Raw genomic sequence first — 20,922 nt, 5'->3', positions numbered from 1 at the left:
AGGGCCTTTCCTCTGAGCTACATCCCCAGCCTTTAAAAATATATATATATGTGTGTGTGTGTGTACATATGTTTCTGTTTTTGTGTGTATATTTGGTTTTTTGTGTGTTTTGCTTTTCAGACAGGGTTTCACTAAGTTGCTAAGTTACCCAGGCTGGGCTCAGACTTGCAGTCCTCCTGCCTTAGCCTCCCAGAGTGCTTAGATTACAGGAATACACCACCATGCCCTCTTTTACCATCTCTTTCTTAGGTTTATAGCAGAGAGAGCTTAAAAGTTAGTTGGAGTAGAAGGACTGAATTGTTAATCTGGAGTGCTAGGGTTTTAACTCACTCACTATTGAGAAACTTGCCACAGTCTTTGTACTTCCTAGGCTGCTTCTTTTTTTTTTTTTTTTTTTTTTTTTGGCAGTACTGGGAATTGAACTCAGGACCTTGCACTTACAAAACAGGCACGGCACCACTGAGCTAAATCCCCGGCCCTGCTTCTCTTTGTTTATTGATTAAGCTGGCTGGTTGTTGATGTGTACCACAGCACCCACATTCTGTTTCCTTCCTTTGGAGCCCAGGGTTTCACATTGGCATTCCAGGATGCTGGAGGACACAATGTTTGCAGTCCCCAAAAAGCTGTAAGAGAGAAGCCCAGGTTTTCTGGGAGGTGGCACTTCAAACTACTTAGGTAAAAGAGATCAAATCCAGCATCCTTTGATAATGTTTCTCAACCCTGTCCTAAGTAGATAAGCACACAGCGTATTTCCTTGACATTTGCCACTCTTTCTATTGCAACACCTACTTCTGTCTTTTCCCAAAAAAATTCAGGCTTCTACTTCAAAAGCTGCTTAGGAAAGTCTAGTATTTTTACTGTCAAATTAATAGGCTAGCATTCTACCTTGAGAAGTTTATTATTTTTAAGTCCTAATCCACCTCCTGACCTGATAATCAGATTAGAGACCATTCCTCAGAAGACTTTGGAATCAGACTATCTGGTTTCAGATCCAGGTCTGCTACTTGATAGATTTGGACAAGTTTCTTAAACTTCCAATACCTTAGTTTTCTCACCTATAAAATGGAGGTATCAGTACCCTACCTCATAGTGGATGTTCACTGGGCATAGAATTTTTTTAAGTATTTATCTGTAAGCACTTGAAATGGTGCCTTACGCATACATATTAGGCATTTGCTGAAAAATTTTAAACATAAAAAATTTTAATGTATTTAGGGCATAATTTTGGGGGGTTTTTTTGTTTGTTTTTGGTACTGGGGATCGAACTCAGGTCCTTGCGCTTGTGATGCAGGCGACTGAGCTAAATCCCCAGCCCTAGTGCATAATTTTTGGTGACAGGGCATCATTAGTATTACTAGTAGCAACCCTGACACCTTTCACTTTGCTAATTTCCATTGCAGTGGGCAGAATATTTTACCTACCCTTTGACCTGGCCTAGTGTATCTGTTTTGTTTTGGTTTTTTTTTTTGGTACCGGGGATGGAACTCAGGTCCTTGCACCTGTGCAGCAGGCGGCGAAACCACTGAGCTAAATCCCCGGCCCTGGCCTAGTGTATCTGAACCTAGTCCTATCAACAGACTGACCACTGTGGTGTAGAATGATCAACATTGACCCCTCACTGGTACAGCTCAAGTGCTAGAGGTGGTTGCCCTGCCACTGCACCTATAGCATCTCTTTTTCCTTTTCTTTCTTTTTTTTTTTTCTGGAAAATAATGTGATTCCGGTCACCCTTATCAGCTATAGGTAGTGGAATCTGTATTCTCCCGTTGAGATGGAAGTTGACTGGTGTGGAAATGAGAATTATTTTAATTGCTTTTTGCCAGGCCTTTCTCATACCTCACTTAGACACTTCCCTGATGCCTGCTTTTCTCCCTGGGGTGACTTCTGTGAACCATGGGTGGGCAAAACCATAATGAAGCTATTTCCTGGTCCACAAATTGTAACTGGCCTCATTCTGTTGTCTCTTTCCTTTAAAGTGCCTCTATTTCTGTTTTGTTTTGTTTCTCTCTGATCCAGGGGATCAGTTCTGGAGCCAGAAGGGACAGTAGAAATCAAATTCCGCAAAAAGGATCTGGTGAAAACCATGCGTAGGGTGGACCCAGTCTACATCCGCTTGGCTGAGCGATTGGGTATGTCTGCTTGTCGTCTTGGCAAATCAATGAGCCATTCAGCTGATTTGTAATGAGAGCATTCATAGGCGAGAGGAGGAGGCATTGAAGCATTTGATCAAATTCATGATAATCTTTATTTACTGTCCTCTGTATGGTAAGAACCCTGGTAGAATGAAATAGTGTGTGTAATAGGAGGGAAAGTGAAACCTACAAAAAGCAAAAGTCACCTGAATTTCCTTCTGATATTTCCTTATAGTACATATAGCCCACTTTTCTAGGATATTCCTGTAAAGAATGATTAGCTAGAGGTTGCTGTTGGGGGCGGGCTAATGAGGCAAAGAATATGCGAGACTTAAATATGTCCTGTTTCTGTTTGTCGCTTTGAATAGTCTCTCTCATTTCTGAGGAATGTGAAAGTCAGTGTCTTGTTATAGAAAAGCAGAGGAGTCTCTACCCAGGCAGTGTTCTGGGGTCATCCTGAGCTAGAGAAATAGAAGTAAAGATTGTGCACTGTATGCTTCCAAATAGTGGTTGCAACAGCAATAGCCCTGGGAGCATTCATGCTTGATGCTGCCAGCCGTTGCCCCGTTGCTCATTTGTTTTCAGAGCTTTTGGAAAACACTTGCGATTTGAACATAGAAATAAACCATGGGAGCTCTATGTTGAGTCCAGAGTCTGAATGAGTTTTGGATTCTTTAAAGCACTGTTTTTCTATCTCTGCCCCCCATTGAGCCCCTTCCTGTGTTAGTAAAGATAATTGGTTGGGGTTCTTTTGTTAGTTGGTTTGGTTTTTCTAAAGGAACAGAGAGGTTGTCTTATAAAGGTAGTGAAATTCAATGAATGGAAGGAGTAAAAAAAGAGATTCTAGCTCAGTATTCCAAAGAGTGATTTCATTAATAAAGTACCATTTGTGGGCTCTATGTCTTCACCACTGGGGGACAGAAAAAACTGCCAAGTGTTTGCCTACAGTGTGAAGACTGCACCACCAGGTAGTTGGAATCCTGAGCTAGGTTGCTTGTCAAACACAGTGACTGGGGTTACAATAAACCCTGTTGTGTCCTATTGTTTGCCGTTACATAACAGCCACCAGTAACTCTAACTGGCTGCCGCCTGATCCTTTTATGGGAAATGCACACTTAACAACAAGAAATTGGCAAAGTTGTTTCTAAAATCTATTGCCACCTAGAATTGTTGAGGTGGTTTTTTTCTCTTTCTTTTCCAAACAGGATAATTACTTCTGACCAACCCCATACACTTTAATTAAAGTAACTGCAGCTCAAGAGCAAGTTACTTGCAACTGTACATAGAGAGAGCTCTAAAAGCTTCAGCCACTGATAAGCATCTCACTTAGATGGCTCATAATGGCTCCCAGCATTCAGCAATCGTTGCTGCTGTTTTTCCACTAATTCTCTACAAAGAGCAATGCCACAATTGGAGGACACAGCAAATTGCATAATTTCCCCTCTATTTTTTATTCTTTCTCTCTCTTTTTTTCCTTCTTTCTTTTTCTTTTTCCTTTTTTTTTCCCCTGGTTTTCTTTCTGGCCAATTTAAAATTTGTCAAAGTCGGTCTTCTTCTGGATCACTGCCCTTTGATATTTCGTGCACTCCATTTGCCACAAACAAGCCGCAGGGCCGCAGTTCATGCTGACTCTAGCAGAAGCAGAGAGAGCTCCATTTATCTTTCACTGCCTGCTGAATTCCTACTCATTAACTGGGGGTTCACTGCCTCTTTTTAACCCCCCAATGGCTGTTATCATCCCTTCAGAGTAACAGGATGGTAAGGAGACGGATCTTCTCTACATCTGTTTGCAAAATGACTGGATGGTGAGGGGTGTGGGGCTGAAGCTTCCTTCTCTTCAAGTAAAGTGATGTTGCTCCCACCTTCACCCAGCACCTTTTAACTTTTGAAGCACATGAAGGGGAGAGGGAGGAGATTCTCAAGTGATGGCCGTTTAATCATTTGTTACAAATCATCTCATTATCAATTTTCTATCCACACTGAAGAAAATCATATTTATTTAACCTTGACCAAAATGGTACTTAAGAATCTGTAGTCTGCTAACTGTGAAGTAGGCTCTGGCCCAGGGAAACTTGGGAACATGAGCAATGGATATGGAATAGAAGTAACTACGTATGAGTCTTGAATATATTGCTTGCAGGTAAATTGTATAACTTCCCTGAACATCAAGTTCTTCATCAATAAAATGGGAACAGTATTCCATTTGAGGATCAGATTAATGTACATTTGCTTTGAAACTGCGAAGCATTCCTCAAATATCCTTTCTTTTCAGTCTTCTTCCTTAGAAGAGGCAGATGGGCAAGTTTGGTATCAAAAATTTGTGGCTTTGGCCCACATCTGGAAATAGAAGTACGCCCCTCTCTCAGGCATTTACAGTGTTCAGGGAGATCTCTCTCTCTCTCTCTCCCTCTCTCCCTCTCTCTCTCTCTGTCTCTGTCTCTCTCTCTCTCTCACACACACACACACACGCACACAGGTATATCTGTGTCACAGCAGATCACCCCAGATATGAACCCAATTCTTTGGGAGTTCATAGTGACTTTTGGCTCCTTTTGCAGTGCCTACAACCACAGACTACCAAAATGCTTTTTCACAAAGTAGGTGAAAATGACATTATTTTCCAAATTGGGAAATTGAGGCAAAAAGCAGGATTAAACTAATCGTCTGAGACACAAAATAAATGTACATAAAAGCCCAGAATAGAATTTTCATTTCCTATGTTCTACTTTTTAAAAAAGATTTCCTCAGATTTTACCTCAGCTGAATACTGAACCTGATCTAAATTAAACAGAGATTCTTTCCTTTGTGATCTAAAGCCAAGTGCACTGAGATAATCTGATTTAGGAGAAAGCCTATAGGAGTGGATATTACCTTATATTCCTGATCTCTTCCCAAATCGGCCTCTGCACTAGGGAGCACTCACAAAACACTTAGACAAGGACCGGGGATTTAGCTCAGTGGTACCACTGCCTGCCTCGCAAGCGCAAGGACCCGAGTTCGATCCCCGGTACCAAAAAAAAAAAAAAACTTAGACAAACCAGTACATAACTGATTGACTGTGTTCAAAACTATAGTCATAAAAATAAGAACCAAGATGCATTATGTAAAGGTACAATTCCCAATGAGAAATGTAATTGTGTTGTATACCTAAAATGTACCAATAAAAGAATTTAACAAAAAAAAAAAGTTATAGTCATTATTGGGCCGTGGATTTTGTTCAGTGGTTCCACCGCCTGCCTCGCAAGCGCAAGGACCTGAGTTTGATCCCCGTTACCAAAAAAAAAGAAAAAACTATAGTCATTATTAATTCTCTTACAATAATGAATAATATTTAATTTCTGTGCAGCTAACTTTATCTTTTCCAGATTTTGTGTGTGTGCTGGGGCCTCACACATTTTAAAAACTGATCTTGATGATCTTTTGTCATTTTATGTGGCTAGTTTAGGTAGGAAGGTGGAGCATTGCTAGTTTGCAAGTCTGTGATTATAATAGAATATAAAAATAGTGCATACATTGATTTTTGATTGAAATAAAGAAAAGTACCTCAGGAAGAAAAGTGAAGTAAGTCCAGATACCAGAGCTTGCATTACTGAACAAGTTCTGACCCTGATTCTCAGAACCAAGGCTTAGTATAGTTGTTTTGGAGATTATATCCCAGCATTTTGCTTGCCTTAAGGAAATTAAATTCTTTTTCTAGAACTAGAGCCCCAGCACTCCAGGGCCTTTTTGTGTCCCACTGTCATCCCTCTACTGCCTTAGAAAGCCAGGAGCAGGGAGAGTGGCTGTGGAGCGGGACCGCCACGCTAGCCTGGCCTCTCAAGTGCTGTGACCTGAGGTCCTCTCCTGGATCCTTACCCTCCTCTTGTGTTCAGAGAGAAATGACAAAGCAATTTAGATGGAGAGAGAACTGTCCAGTCCGAGTGTGAAGCAATTATAAGTCCCCCACTGCCCTTCTCCCACAGTACAAAGAGCACATGGGCAAAGGAGTCACAGGGGAACCTCGTTCTGCATTGTGGCGCTGTTCGCAGACACCTGGGCAGGCTGCCATGAAGCTCCTCTGCTGTGCCCACATAGATCATGCCCTTATGGGGATGGGTGACACGAGGCACAGAGCACTGGCTGAGCACAGTTGCCGACCCTCACCTGGTCCTTCCAGGCCCGTCTATCCCTTCTGGCCTAAGCTGCCGGGGTGCAGATGGAGTATTGTGGTGGCAGATGAGACACATGTCTGTAAAGATCTTCAGGAATACTACCTTCCAGACCTTCTCCTTAGTAGGCAGGATGACAGGAAAAGGGCTTGGGACTTATAATCTGAGCTGGGTAAGTTTTTGCCATCTCTTGTGTCCACTTTCATGAGTTAGTGTAGTTGTTTGGGGTAAAAAGTGGTGTCCTTGGGCTGGGGATTTAGCTCAGCAGCACAGCGCTTTCCTGGCAAGCGCAAGGTCCTGAGTTTAATCCCCATTACCAAAAAAAAAAAAAAAAAAAGTGTCCTTTCCTGGAAAAGTACAATAGGAAAGAAAGAAATTCCAATATACACGTCTTGGAAGTGGCTTCTGTTGTTCATGGGTATCCTGACTGGCACTGTGGCCATTGTGTCCTCTGTAGCTAGGAGGCTGATGACAACAATACAAAATTTTCTATCATGAAAGTAGGTGAGAAGCTTGCATTCTCTAAGTTGGCAATAGCTGAAAACCCATCTCCTCGCTCTAATTCAGAAACTGCTTGGCCTAATACAATTTAGTATAAGAGTGCCAACATTTTCTAGGAAAGAGAGGGGTCATCCTTAGTCTGATGCCATAGTCTGATTGTATTTATAAAAACAACCCTTCCCAGGAAGCAGTGATTCACAATTCTGTTAGGCCAGGGGACTTGGCAGGCCTTTCGTTAGAGGGAAACTAAGTCTCCCCCTGAGACCCTCTTCCCCACTTGGTCTTAGTTGACCTAGGTCCCTGAATCCTGACCTGTCAGCAAATTAGGGAAGGAGAATAATAGAAGGCTCCATAGGAATATCTCTACTAGAATTGAGGGAATTCTATGCTGTTCCCTGAGTCCTATGGATATTTGCATGAGGAGACAGGGGGACAGGACTAAAGGAGAAAAAATACATTTTTTATTCCTATTTAGAAATCTCCAGGTTTACTGTAATAATTTTTAAAATATGAACAACACAACACTAACACTATTCCAAGGAACTTTAGGGTTAAACTCCCTTGGGAAGATTGCTGTAAAAATCAGTATGCAAATACAGTTGTATTTAGATAGGTATGGCCCCCTTTGAAGAAAAGCAGATATATGAAAATGGGATTTTAAAAAAACTAGATACATTGGAAGAAATTATTCCCATTACAAAAGGATTATTTGCTTTACCAAAGGATTCACTGCAGGGTTCCTTCTAAATAGCTCCCTTAAGGCATTTAAAACAGGATCTGATTTACACAGTTTTTTAAGAATGCTTTTGTATAAAGAAAGGCACACCTGTTATGGATATAGAAATAGTTTTGCAGGATTTTTTCCCCCATTCTATCTTTACTATCTTTATAGAAAAATTTCTTTCAACATAGAAAATGCGATTACATAGATCTTTTAAACAGCTACTTACATTTGTACTTTTGAATCTTAATAAGATTCCAGTCTCTTTTATGCTGATTTTTCAGTCTCAAAGTTGAAGTATGAGTGTATGTTTTAATATCTGATACTCAGAAGCTTTGTGGGGAGGGTGGTGTAGCTCTGATAGCTAGCATCATAAGTATTAAACCAATCAAAGCAAATCCTTTTTTAAGGGAAGGAAAGGAAGGACTCATGAAAGTTAAAATTGGGTTTAAATTTACACAGGGTTCTTAGTGTAACTTAAAAGTTTAAAATGTTTCAAAAACACACTTTAATATTGCTTTTTTTTTTTTTAACAAAATGTTTTCCCTGTTTGCCAGATGAGAACTATTACATTAAATGAGAAACTGAGCTCAAAAAGGAGGATTTCTGCAAGGTCACCTGGTGCTAAAAACTTTTAGTCTACCAGTTCAGTTTTTATTCTAGGGTTTCAGACTTCACATTCCCCAAATCCTGCTCCTTAGGAGGTGATCTGCTACACAGGGTAGGGCTGCCTCTGCTTGGCTTCCTTTGCTGTCACACTGATAAAAACACTTCCTGTTAGGGAAATCGGCTGTTTGTCCAGGCGTTTCTCTCCAGCTTTGACCCCACAGAGGAGAGATGTGGCTTTGCATTGTGTCCTAGCTCCTGGGCACACCCACTAAGCTGTGGGTTGTTTTAAGGTGTTTTAAGGTCTCTTCCCTCTTAGACTAGACTACTCAGGCCAAAGTGTTGGCTTTACATTTCCTGGCTTTGTGCCCTTGAGCAAGTTATTTAACTTTTGTGCCTGTTTCCGCATCTGTAGGGTAGTGATCTTTTAGAATTGATGGGATGATTAAATGAGATGAAAAGTACTTAAACAGTGCCAGTACATAGTAACATCTCAATAATGTTAGTTCTTCATATTGGATCAGAGTAGAGCTACTTCTGTGTTTAACATTTTCTAATTATAACATTTTTAGGATTTCATGGAGACTTTTTATTTTGGGGAGGAAGGGATGGGAGCAACCACATTTCTTCGCTCGTTTCAGCCTTGCCTAAAGTCTGGTTCTAGACAAGAATGACTTCTGTGTAGCATATTCTTAAACACACTCACACACGAATACACAGTGACTTGCTTTCCTAAAAACCCCGAGGCCCTGCAATCTGGCTAGAAAAGAAAGAAAACCATTCCAAGATACTTAATTGTACAGGGAGCTTACAGGATTGATCGAGAGCTTAGCTTTTTACAATAGTCCAGTGAATAAGAAATGCTCCTGACAAACGATCAATGATAGGATAATCACTCTTTATCCCCCTCCTCATTCTTACCTTCTTTCTTTCAGGAGAACAGGGTTCAGAAGTCAAAAATCTTTATAGATGCTGCTTTTAAATTAAGCAGAAAATAGACATTGACATATTTGTTAATCTCCCCTAAATCATTACTGGGGCTGGCTGCTTTGCTGTACAAGAAGAGAAGGGCCTTCCATGTGCAACACACGGGTATGACTAGCTTAAGAGCAGCCTTTTATTTTTAGAAAATAAAAATTTAAAAACCAGTTTTTCCCTAAAGTAAAGTACACATGGCTTTTTTCTGTGCATTTTGAAACACATTTTTGGCTTCTGTCTTTCCTTTGCTAGGCTGCCTTTTTTGACATGGGTCTTTAACTGTGATCAGAGACATCACTGAAGAAATCAAACACAGTGGTCTTTGGGGGAAGGCTCTGTGAACTTCCTAGCCTCAGGAGGGCCAGAGCATTATAAGTGTTATTCTTTCAAAGCTCTAAAAGAGCTTGACTGGGTAGGTGAGACCTTTGTTAGTTCAGGAACCAGCCTCCTCTGTCCCTCCAACATGGTCAAGCCAAAGACTTATTTCAGAAGCTCTTCCTCAGCCCTTATATCCTCCTTCTGCACCCTATGCCAACCTTGCTCTTAATCCCTTGCTATCAAAACCAACTCTCCAGCAGGTCTCCCTTCTGTGGTTACTATAGGGATAACTGCTTTGACCACCTACCACACCATTTAATGAGAAAGGACACAGGCTTTGAAGGCAGCTAGATCCAAGTGTAAATCCTGACTTTGCTACTTAAGAGCTAGATACCATTGGGAAAGTTGCTTGACATTTCAGAGTCTCTGCTTTCTTGTTTATAAAATAGATACCTTGCCTGTAAGGTTAGGTTCTTACTAGGATCAGAGATAATGTCTGTGAAGCAACTTGGAAAGCACTCAGTAACTTTGAGATAGTTGGCCTGGCAGCAGTATTAACAGTTGGCCAGACCTATCTCTGAATTGTGCATGGTGACTAATGAGCTGTGTGATCCTGAAAGATTTGAGTGCAGTGCCTGACATACAGTAAATGCTATAAATGGTGTGTTATATGTGGTCCACAAGAGCTGGGGATTTAGCTCAGTGGTTCCGCTGCCTGCCTCGAAAGCACAAGGACCTGAGTTCAATCCCCGGTACCAAAAAAAAAAAAAAATGTGGTCCACATATATGTATATGTGCATTCAAGTGTGATGTTGGTTGTTCAACCAGAGAGAGACTGTTGAAATGGCTGTCATATTAGTTCTTGATCTCGCAGTAAGAAGAAGTTACTCTTAAATCTTAGCTATCAAAATCACATCTCACCTACAGAAGGGGTAGGAATCATTGGAGACATTGGCCTGGTCTTAGTTATGGAATGGGACTACAATGGAACTTCAGCTCTGTCAGCCAGGAATCTGCCATCATCACTTGCCCTTTTCAGAAATGAAAGGGATACCTACTGCCCCTACTAAGCAAGAAGAAACATAACACAGTGTTTAAAAACTTCAGGGAACAAACTCTCTTTGTTATTGTCTTGTTTTGTGACCTTGACAAGTTTTGTAAATTCTCAGTGCCTCAGATTCCTCAGCTATGAGGTAGAAATAATAAGAATACCAACCTCATAAGGTTGTTTTGAAGATTAAATGAGTTAAGAGATTTAAAGCACATAGAATGGCATCCAGGTCTGAATACTAGCTTTGAAGCCAGGTGTGGTGATGCAAGCCTATAATCCCAGCACTCAGGAGGCTGAGGCAGGATCACCTGTGTGTTCAAGATCAGTCTAGGCTACTTAGTGAGTTCAAGGCCAGCCTGAACTACATAGCAAGACCCTGTCTCAAAAAAACAAAAATTAGGGCCCCGAATTTAGCTCAGTGGTTTCACTGCCTGCTATGCAACCAGCAGGACCCAAGTTTGATCCCCGGTACCAAAAAAAACCAACAAAAACTAGGGCCAGGGATTTAGCTCAGTGGTGCCACCGCCTGGTTAGCAAACACAAGGTCCTGAGTTCCATCCCCAGTACCAAAAAAAAAATTAAAAATTTTAAAATTAGTATATAATTTTAAAAATAAGTTCAAAAATACTACTTTTGATTATTGATTATATGTGTTAGATAACCAAGAAAAGCTTTTAGTTTGGCTAATTTTATTTGATAATTTCACAGAGAAGTTACAAGAATACTACAAAGAACTGCTGATGGTTTTTTTTTAAATTCACCTACTGTTAACATTCTGTTCATTTGCTTCACTATTTGTGTATGCTCATTCTTTTTTTTTTTTTGTATGTTTATTCTTGCTCACTTAATGCCCATACAAATTTTCTTTGAACTATTAGAGTAATCTGTAGATAGCATACTCCTTTATCCATAAATATTTCATGATTTCATGTGTTTTTAAGAACATAGACTTTCTCTCATATAACCACCATACATTTATCAAAATCAGGAACTATATGCATTGATGTAATACCATTGTCTAATGCACGATTCATATTACAATTTTACCATTGTCCCAGTAATGGCCTTCATAGCTTTTTCTTTTTTCTCTTTGGACCTAAAATCTAATCCCAAACCACACATTGCAATTCATTGTCATGTATTTTTAGTCTCCTTAAATCTGGGATAATTCTTCAGCCTTTGTCTCTCATGGTCTTTTTTTGAAGAGTACAGGCTGCTTTTGTAGCATATTCCTCAGTTTACATTTGTTTTACATTTCCCCATGGTTAGATTCAGATCTTGTGTGTTTGGCAAGGATATTGCAGGAGTGTTGTTCTGTCCTTGGCACCTCACACCAGGAAGCACATGATGCCAGTCCTATTCCAGGGATGGTAACTTTCATTACTTGTTTAAGGTTTTGTTTACTAGGTTAATCCACTATAAAGTTGCCCTGTTCCCCTTTGTAATTAATTGATTTGTAAAGAGATACTTTTAAGACTGTAATATTCTGTTCCTCATCAGACTCACCCACTAGTTTTAACATCCATTGATGATTCTTGGCAGAATCAGTTAATATGATGGTTATAAAATAGTAATTTTCTTTCTGCTGTGAGGAGAGCTTTCCTCTTCTCTTCTCCCCTATTATTTATATCAAGATAGATTCTTATTTTATTCCATAAATATTCTAATAAGTAATTTGTTTTGGTGCTCAAGTTGTTTCAGATTTGGCCAGTCGGAACACATTCAGACACCTTCTAACATGTCCCCACCAACTGTTTCCTTGATTTCTGTTGCATGTTCCCACACTCATCTTATAGTCCCTCTATCTACAGTGTTGGAATCAAATGTTTTCTACAAAGTCTTGCTTGGTTCCTTTCAGTGGTGAAGGAAGAGCATTAGCTTCTGTATCAAGGACATGCTATCTAAGAAAGTCTCATGCCAGAAGATACCTGACAGCCCTCCTCCCATTAGGTCTCCAGGCAGGGCCATAGTAGAATACAAGGGCCATGGTGTCACCCCTGATATGAGGCCCAGTGTGATCATGTTGTTCACCTGTTTTGGAAAGAAGGCTGCTGAGGCATCAGGAGCCTAAGGCAGCAGGTCAGTGATTGCCCTCTGTGTGACAGCCCAAGAAAAGATGTTCATTAGCACTCTTCACCACACTTATAAAATAGAGATGAGTTTAAAGAAAAAAAGGTGGAATTGGGTATCCAAAAAAACTCATAAAAATGAAACTAGCTATAATAGTTATGTCCCTGTTCTGTTAACATGTGTTTATGTAATATAGCTCACTCAGCAGCCCAAGGCTATTTATGGCATATGATTCATAGTGGCATAAAAAAACAAGGCCTGTTCCCAGACAGGCACGCTTGAAATAGACCTTTCTCTTCTCTATCCCATCACTTGTGCTCCTGTATTTGTCAGGTTTGGTGACAAAGAACTTCAGGTTGTCCCCAACACCAGGGGCTGTCACTTATTGCTCTTTCAGCTAGACTTACTCCTTACTAGGCAGGCAGCTAAATTTTCCGTATTGATTGCAGATCCCATTCTGAAAGTAATTAGGAAGAAAAACACAACATAGCAACACCTGTACTAGGACACTATTGATTGGGAGAGGAGGCCCTCCTTGCTATAAGGAATTCTAAAGTGTCCTTTCTGTTAAGTGAGGGTACTATGTATTTATATGCTCAATGATCCAAATAGGGCTTGTGAACTATTTTTTTCTCTTCCTCTTCTTTTAGCCCAAGAACTAGAATGTCTTGTCACTCTGGTCAGGGTTGGCTGTCAGTAGCAGGCCAGCTGGAAAACCAGGGGCTATAATCTACTAAGCTAACTTGAGACATATAGATCTGGCTCTAATTAGATTGGATTCTACTAATTTGAGGTTAAGAGTATCCAAACCTGAGATCAGAAGCTGTGAGATACTATAGCTTACAAGTTTAGGAGTTATTAGGTGCTTACCAGTTTGGCAGGTAACTCGTGTGGACATGGAGAAACTAGAGCTGCTGGTTTGTGCTCAGAACACAAGAGAACACATTCGACATTGGAATGGTCTGGCCCCTCTAAACCTGGTCAGTGGGGAGGGGCATGGTGTTAGTGTGCCTGCCCTGGCCTCTTGTGGGGAAGGAGGGTCCTGGCTGTTAGCAGTCTGATAAGAGGTGCAGGCCTCTACGTGATGGTAACTGGTCAGGAGAAGCCTGGGAAGCAGAGCTGCCATCACGCTTTCAAACTTGTGACTTCCTCAGGGAAAAAAAGGACATGTGGGTTCCCTGTGGCAAACAAAATAAGATCAGGACTGGCATCTTGTAGATTCCTGTTATGCAGCAAAGAGGTAGTGAAGACCATGGAGAGTCAGGCTCCAGAGTGAAGGGGGTGGGGTGGTGTTGAGCTTCCCAGGACTGTGGCTGCTCCATGTAGAGATTCTTGGTCACCACAGAGTGTGACAGGCAGGTCTATCTAATTGCAGGCACCCCAGAGCTAAGCCCAGTGGAGCGGAAGGAGCTGGAGAACAAGCTGAAGGAGCGGGAGGAATTCCTAATTCCCATTTACCATCAGGTAGCCGTGCAGTTTGCTGACTTGCACGACACACCAGGCCGGATGCAGGAGAAGGGTGTTATTAATGTAAGTACAATGGTTGTTACCTCTCCTGGCTTGTCAGAGACTTGCAAGTGAGTGCGTCGTGCACATAGGCTTACAGGCAGGGAGCTGTTGGAGCCAGATTAAAACAGCTTGTGCAGATTCATTTCCAACTTTTTCAAGACTTCGTTTTTCTATATCCATTATTATCCTAAAACAATGTATGATTTAGGTCTCTTGGACTCCAGGATACAAGCTTCATTTCATTGGTGGTAAAATGAGTCATGTGAGCCTTCATTGGGAACAGCTGCTCATGTGATCCTCAGAGAGTCTCAAGGCTCCAGGAGCAGCTGATTCACCTTTGCTCTGCATGCAAGTTGTTTCAGCCATCTACTCAAAACCAGCTCTTCCATCTGTGGCTACTTGGGAATTCAGTCTCTTCCTCAGAACATCTTAGTCATGGGCAGGGTTAGCATTCGCCAGGCCCATGGCTACACACACAGTCAGCAGAGCATGTGGGCTATGGTTCTGTCCTAGTAGACCCCTATAGGTACTTTTTTGTTTTTGTTTTTTGAGGGCGGTGGTTTTTGTTTTTTTGAGACAAGGTCTCACTATGTAGTTCAGGCTGGCCTCAAACTCGTGGTGATCCTCCTGCTTCAGCCTCCCAAGTACTGGGATTACAGGTGTGCACCACCATACCCAGCCCCCTGTAGGTGCCCAGACTCACTGTCAGCTCTTACCTAGGGAATAAGGTTTTTTTGGTGTTTTTTTTTTTTTTTTGGTGCTGGGGATCGAACTTGGGTCCTTGAGCTTGCGCAGCAGGTGGCGAAACCACTGAGCTAAATCCCCGGCCCTAGGGAGTAAGTTTTTATGCCTGTAGGATTCCTCTAGATTGAATGCTGAGCAGGGATTGGGGCTTGTATAACTAAATTTATTCTTAATCTATGTGTAGGACATCCTGGACTGGAAAACATCCCGCACCTTCTTCTACTGGCGGCTGAGGCGTCTCCTGCTGGAGGACCTGGTCAAGAAGAAAATCCACAATGCTAACCCTGAGCTGACTGATGGCCAGATCCAGGCCATGTTGAGGCGCTGGTTTGTGGAAGTGGAAGGAACAGTGAAGGTAGGTGGGATACCTTCATGCTGTGCTCTTCATTCCTACCTGAGGGTTACATTGAGTGACATCTTTTCCATTGAGTGGAAAGGGGACCTAGGAGCCTAAGCCTTCTTCCTCATACACACACTCCAGTAACATGACATCTTGTCAGTAGAGGTGGGCAGACATGTTTTCAGCTTGTGAGTCATTCAGCAAACTATTTTGAATGCTTATACCAGACGCTGTACTAAGACATGGGGACATGGTAGTGAAAGAGGCAGGTATTGTTTTGTCCATTCATCTCAGTGGGGAGACAAGAAGAGTCAGAGGCCCTGCATTAAAGACAGCACAGAGTGTAGTCTGAGAGCCAACACCCAACGTTAGAGAAGTGGGAGGGTCTGGGAAGACTTTGGGAGGAAGTGCTGTCTCAGTAGAGACTTAAAAGCAAAGTTAGAGTGAACCATAAGAAAGGTTGGACTGGAAGTGGGACAGAGTCCAGGCAGAAGCAATAGTATGATCCCACACCTGATAACCAAAGGAGCGTGCTTCCAAGGAACTGCACGTTTCATTGTGACTCAGAGATTGGGTGCCAGATAGGAAGGTGGGGGTAGGGGACCTGATCACACAAGGCCTTGTAAGCTGTTGGTGAGTCTGAACTTTGTCCTGAGATCTACAAGAGGCCACTGAGGATTCTGAGCAGCAGAGTGACATGCTCTGATATCTATTTTTTTATATACATTTTTAAAATACCACTTGGGGAGCTACAGAAGACAGAATTGAAGGAGGTAGAAGCAGGACGCTAAGGATGTGGGAGTAATGTAGGCAGGAGATGCTACAACAACTAAAGATCCAATTTCAAGTCATCTGGAAGGAAATATCCAGCCTGTTTGCAGGAAACTATCTTAGGGTGATCTCATGGAAAATGTTCATGCCTTGCAGCAGTGACCTCACTGAGGTGCTGTTCCTGGTGCTCTTTCCTCACAGGTGGATGTAGCAAGGGCATGTGCATTGCCCTGTCATAGTGGACTGCACAAGAGAGTACATGGGAGGATTAGGAGAAAAAGCTGGAACCTTTAGTTCTACACTTTTTTTTTGGTACCGAGAATCAAACTTGGGCCCTTATGCTTGCAAGGCAGGTGGCGATACCACTGAGCTACATCCCCGGCCCGTAGTTCTACACATTTTTAAGAAAAAGAAGGTTGTGGATAGGGAGGTAGTTCTGTGTCAGGGTGTTTGCCTGGCATGTACCCACCACCATGGCAAAAGAAAAGAAATTAACCTTATTAATAGCTAATATATGGATTAAATCATACATGTTATGTATATTTTGTCAGAATATTGGTTATATGTGTTGAAAATATATTTGTCATTCTGATCAAATCCTTTAGTGACTGCCAGGTTAGAATACTGGTAAAGGGCTGGCTGGCAGTGGCTTGTAGGGTCCTGGTCTATTAAGAGGGGCACACCAGCCTCTTCCAGGAAAGTGTTGCCTGGCTTCTCTAATAGTTCTCAGCAAGAAACCCCAAGATTCACCATCAATTTTAAAGGCACTAAAAAAAAAAAAATTAAAAAAATTTTTAAAGGCACTGAAGTGGATGCTTCTAACAGTCACCTTTTTGTTAAGTCTGCCCATTTCTTCACAACTGAGACGCTTCTTTGGATAAATATTTCAGATGTGCAGCAGGTGAGTGCAGCCTTTTCTAACATTTGGTTCAGGTTAAGGTCAGTCTGTGGCATCATAATTGAGAGAGACAGTTTTGTCAGTGGCTACTGGCAGCTTCTAGTGGAAGTTGGCATTGAAAGTCACGCAAGTATAAAATAAGAGGTTGTTCTTCAGTTAACAGTGGCCAGATAGGTAAAGGGAATGTGTGCGTAGTAGGGGGTGGGGGGCAGGAGAGGCCTGCACCACTTCCTACCACATTAGTCACTAATGGACATGCATAGCCTCAGTAGGCAAAAGGATGAGAGGAAGGAATAGCTTCTCTCCAAGCATGAAATGATAGGTCCCTCACTTGCTCCTTAGCATCCTGCTCCCAGGGGACAGTGTATCTGAATAGGTCATTGCTATCTCTTGTCACTGGGGAGAACAGTTGACTGCATGTGCACAGGCTTCTGGCTAGAACTCAAATACAGAAGACAGCCCCAGCCCCATAGTTCAGGAAGAGGCTGCCCAAGCACTGGGGACCAGCTATGTACAAGAATTGGGACTATTTGCCTTGCCTCTGTGTTCAGAAGACAGCGTTCTCATCAACTTTTCATCCCAGGGCACACAGAGGAAGTAAGGATGGAAGATCTATGAAGTCAGGGCATGTGGCTTTGAAACCTTCCAAATTCTGCAGGCTCAGCAGAACCTAGTTTAGTGGGGTGGAATGGGAGGTGATAAAATCTGTAGTGTCCTTGAGAGAAGAGTGTAGCAGTGTTCAGAAGCTGTCTGTGCTGCCTCTGAAGGGCTGATGTGGAACTGCTTGGTGTTAGGAAATGGCTTAAAACCACCTTTTTTGTTATTGTTCTTCAAAAAATGACAGATGTTGTATGCTTTGAAACTCAAGTGCAAAGACTGGCAGAGTCTAGACCCTGCCTTCCCACCAAGAAATGACCCTCTAATCCTTACTGTGGTTACTGGTAGGGAAAGCCATGTAGTGTTAAGCCTCTACCAGCCATGCTGTGTTTTTTGGTTTTTTTAATCTTATTTTGTTCTTTTTTTTATTTGTTTTTTTTTAGTTTTATTCCTGAAAAAAAGAGATTCTAGGACAGAAATTGACCCTGGAATGTTATATAATTGAGGAATATAATTCTTCTGTTTCCTTCAGAAGTATCTGTTAACATGAGTTACAGAATTTCTGTTTGAATCCACTGGGATGGTCCTACTGTAGGAAATAGTAGGGTTTATGGGTCATAGTTTCACTGCAGGCAGAAGCAAAGCATCATTATAGCTGCCTGAAAAATATAACAAGAATTGTAGTTTAAATTGGATCATAAGAACATGGCACACATTTGTATCATGAGCATGTTTTCTGTCTTGATTCTTAGCTTCACAATTTGAGACATGGTTTTTTTAAACAGGCTCATTGATCTTCACCTCCCTCCCGACCCCAGTAGTAGAAATTGAGATTAGGATTCTGCATGGAACAATGAGAAGAATGTGGATTAACTTTTGGGACCATAGTTTTGCCATTTACTAAGATCTGGGCATGTTATTTGTGTCTCCATTTCTCCATATGTAAAATGGGAGTGATGTTTATAATGTTACAGGATTCAGTGAGTTTCGATAACACTATGTAAATGTGGAGCAGTTCCCTCAGTACACCATGTTAGAAAATTTTTTTTTTTTTTTTTGGTACCGGAGATCGAACTCCGGTCCTTGCACTTGCGCAGCAGGCGGCGAAATCACTGAGCTAAATCCCCGGCCCCACCATGTTAGAAATTTAAAAATAACAACATAGACTAAGAGTTGAAGGTATGTGACTTCATGATGGGCAGGAGGTTGGCTCCTGAGCACTGGAGACATTCAGTGAATATTTGATATGGCTTATTCTAATGTTCCCACAGCCTGGTGCCATAATGCATTCTTAGTGTCCAGATGCCAACTACTCACTTTCCCCAATGGAATGAATGTTCCATTGGAGGTCCTTGTGAGAATAATAGAAGAAAAAGCACCACTGATGGAGTCACTTGATCTCCACTGGCCTCAAGCTACTACCCGCAGCCAAGTCTCATGCACCAAACTTCTTATATAGGGCCAGGGAAGGAGGAGGGAAGACAGAACTTGGAAAGCATTGCTCTACCTTACTGTTGGCCTGGGACTGAGGTGGGGTGGCTTCCAGGAAATGGGGTTCCAAAACCACTAAGGTTTATATAGCCTTTTGCTGTTTTATTCCAAATCCTCTGAAAAAAAATCACACTGCTTCCAAAGCTTCTGTTCAGTAAGTCTTAGCCTTGTAAGTGTAATACAGTGTATTGAAAACACCTTCCTGAAATATGCATTTATTACAGGATGTGTGTGTCATCCCACCCTTACCTCACTGGACTAGGCTGCTCTTGAACTCAAAGTCAGAACTGGCAGGAACCTCCCCAGACAGGTCACAAGGTGTGTTATTTGTAGGGAAGGGTAATCAGGGCTCACAGCAGGGATGAGTTGTGCCCTGGTTACTACCTGGCTCTGCTGTATCTTTGCCCAAGGAGAGCTTAACAGCTTTCTGCTATGTTAGTAATAAAACTTTTTTTTTTTTTGGTGGCACTAAGGATTGAACCCAGGGTCTTCACACTGAGCTATATCCCCAGCTCCTTTTTTTTTTTTTTTTTTTTTTGGTACCAGGGATTGAATCCCCAGCTCCTTTTTATTTTTTATTTTGAGACAGGGTCTCTCCAAGTTGCCCAGGCTGGGCTTGAATTTGTTTTCCTCCTGCCTCAGCCTCTCAAGAGCACTGAGATTATCGATCCCCAGTACCAAAAAACAAAACAAACAGACAAGAGCACTGAAATTACAGGCATGCGCCACTACATCTGGCAAGTAATAAAACTTTTCCAACAGCTCATTTCGATTTTGTAAGATAGACTAATTACTGCATACAGTTAGTGAGGCCAAGTGGTACCTGAGATATTTATCCGTTGATGCAGAGAGAAAATGTCTATTGAAAACATGGTGGGCCAGGGATTTAACTCAGTGGTGCCACTGCCTGCTTTGTAAGCACAAGGTCCTGAGTTCAATTCCTGGTACCAAAGAAAGAAAGAAAACATATGGTAGGGCAGACTGTGTGTTGTGGTGTTTAATTATTGATATTTTATTGGTATAAAGTGTCTGTTGAAGGCCAGGTACTGTGGTGCATACCCATAATCCCAGCTACTTAGGAAGCTGAGACAGGAGGATTGCTAGTTCAAGGCCAGCCTGGGGAATTGTCTCAAAATAAAAAAATTAAAAGGTCTGGGGGTATGCTCAGTGGCAGAGTGCCAGTATCTGGGGCTCTGGTTGGGATGAGTGTCGTGCAGGTGACAGGCCCAGGCCTGTCACAAGGTGAGCCTAGCACTCATACTTCTTTAAAATCCACATTGGATGCTAGGTGTGGTGGCACACGCCTATAATCCCAGCACTCGGAGGCAGAGGCAGGAGGACTCCCATGAGTTTAAGGCCAGCCCAGGCTACATAATGAGTTCAAGGCCAACCTGAACTACATAGTGAGACCCTATCTCAGAAAACAAAAAATAAATAAAATCCACATTGGAATACTGGCACTCATCACCACATTTTCATAAATCTAAGGAAGAAAATGATAATGGCTCTTTTCCTGGGAACAGAGTTGGCCTGTCCTTGTGGATGGCTGGAATGATGAGTCTTAACAACCGTTCTAAGGGTGGCAGGCAACTTGCTTTTCCCAGGTAGAACAAATCAACTCACAACAGTATTATTCACCCCTCCTAGATCTGTTGGGAAGAACCAGGGGCACTGTGGGTGCATACGTTTATTTACTTTTGCTAAAAATGCAGTTGATTAGGACTTGATCCCTTTCATGTGCTCTGGGCTTCGATCAACACTTGATTGGGTTTGGGCTTGGTGGCTGCCATCAAGTTTTGCTTTGAGTAAATAGCAGATCTTTTATGTAGAGAGCCCATATTTTCAAGCAGCTATCAAACTTGGAATGTGTTGCTCTAATCTTGTCTGGGATATTTTTTAAATGTTTAATTTAAACACGTAGCATACTTTGTGGCTGCAGGAGGGGAAGGAAGAAGAGTTTTCTCTAGAGGGTAGCTGGCTTTCCAGTGTAGTATCTGAACGTAGTTAGAAGCAGGCATCTCGTTAGCTAATACATTACACCAATCAA

The 20,922-nt window shown here is 41.9% G+C and overlaps 1 protein-coding gene across 7 annotated transcripts in view; it reads left to right on the top strand.

Moving 5' to 3' along the window:
* Acaca (acetyl-CoA carboxylase alpha) overlaps positions 1–20,922 on the top strand; it is a 301,033-nt gene that overhangs the window by 269,930 nt on the left and 10,181 nt on the right. For 6 of the 7 annotated variants that reach the window (XM_087191888.1, XM_087191890.1, XM_087191887.1 and 3 more), the window contains 3 exons: positions 2,017–2,129; positions 13,901–14,055; positions 14,963–15,133. In XM_087191888.1, the coding sequence (XP_087048014.1) occupies positions 2,017–2,129; positions 13,901–14,055; positions 14,963–15,133 (439 nt within the window). Of the gene's footprint in view, positions 1–2,016; positions 2,130–13,900; positions 14,056–14,962; positions 15,134–20,922 lie in introns of those variants that run through there. The other variant, XM_087191892.1, reaches the window with a different exon arrangement.

This window comes from Heterocephalus glaber, unplaced genomic scaffold, assembly GCF_053883595.1.
Source record: "Heterocephalus glaber isolate CG9 unplaced genomic scaffold, H.glaber_assembly_v1.0 deba00001564, whole genome shotgun sequence".
NCBI classification, from domain to species: domain Eukaryota; kingdom Metazoa; phylum Chordata; class Mammalia; order Rodentia; family Bathyergidae; genus Heterocephalus; species Heterocephalus glaber.
This window is presented reverse-complemented; position numbering and strand designations above follow the sequence as displayed.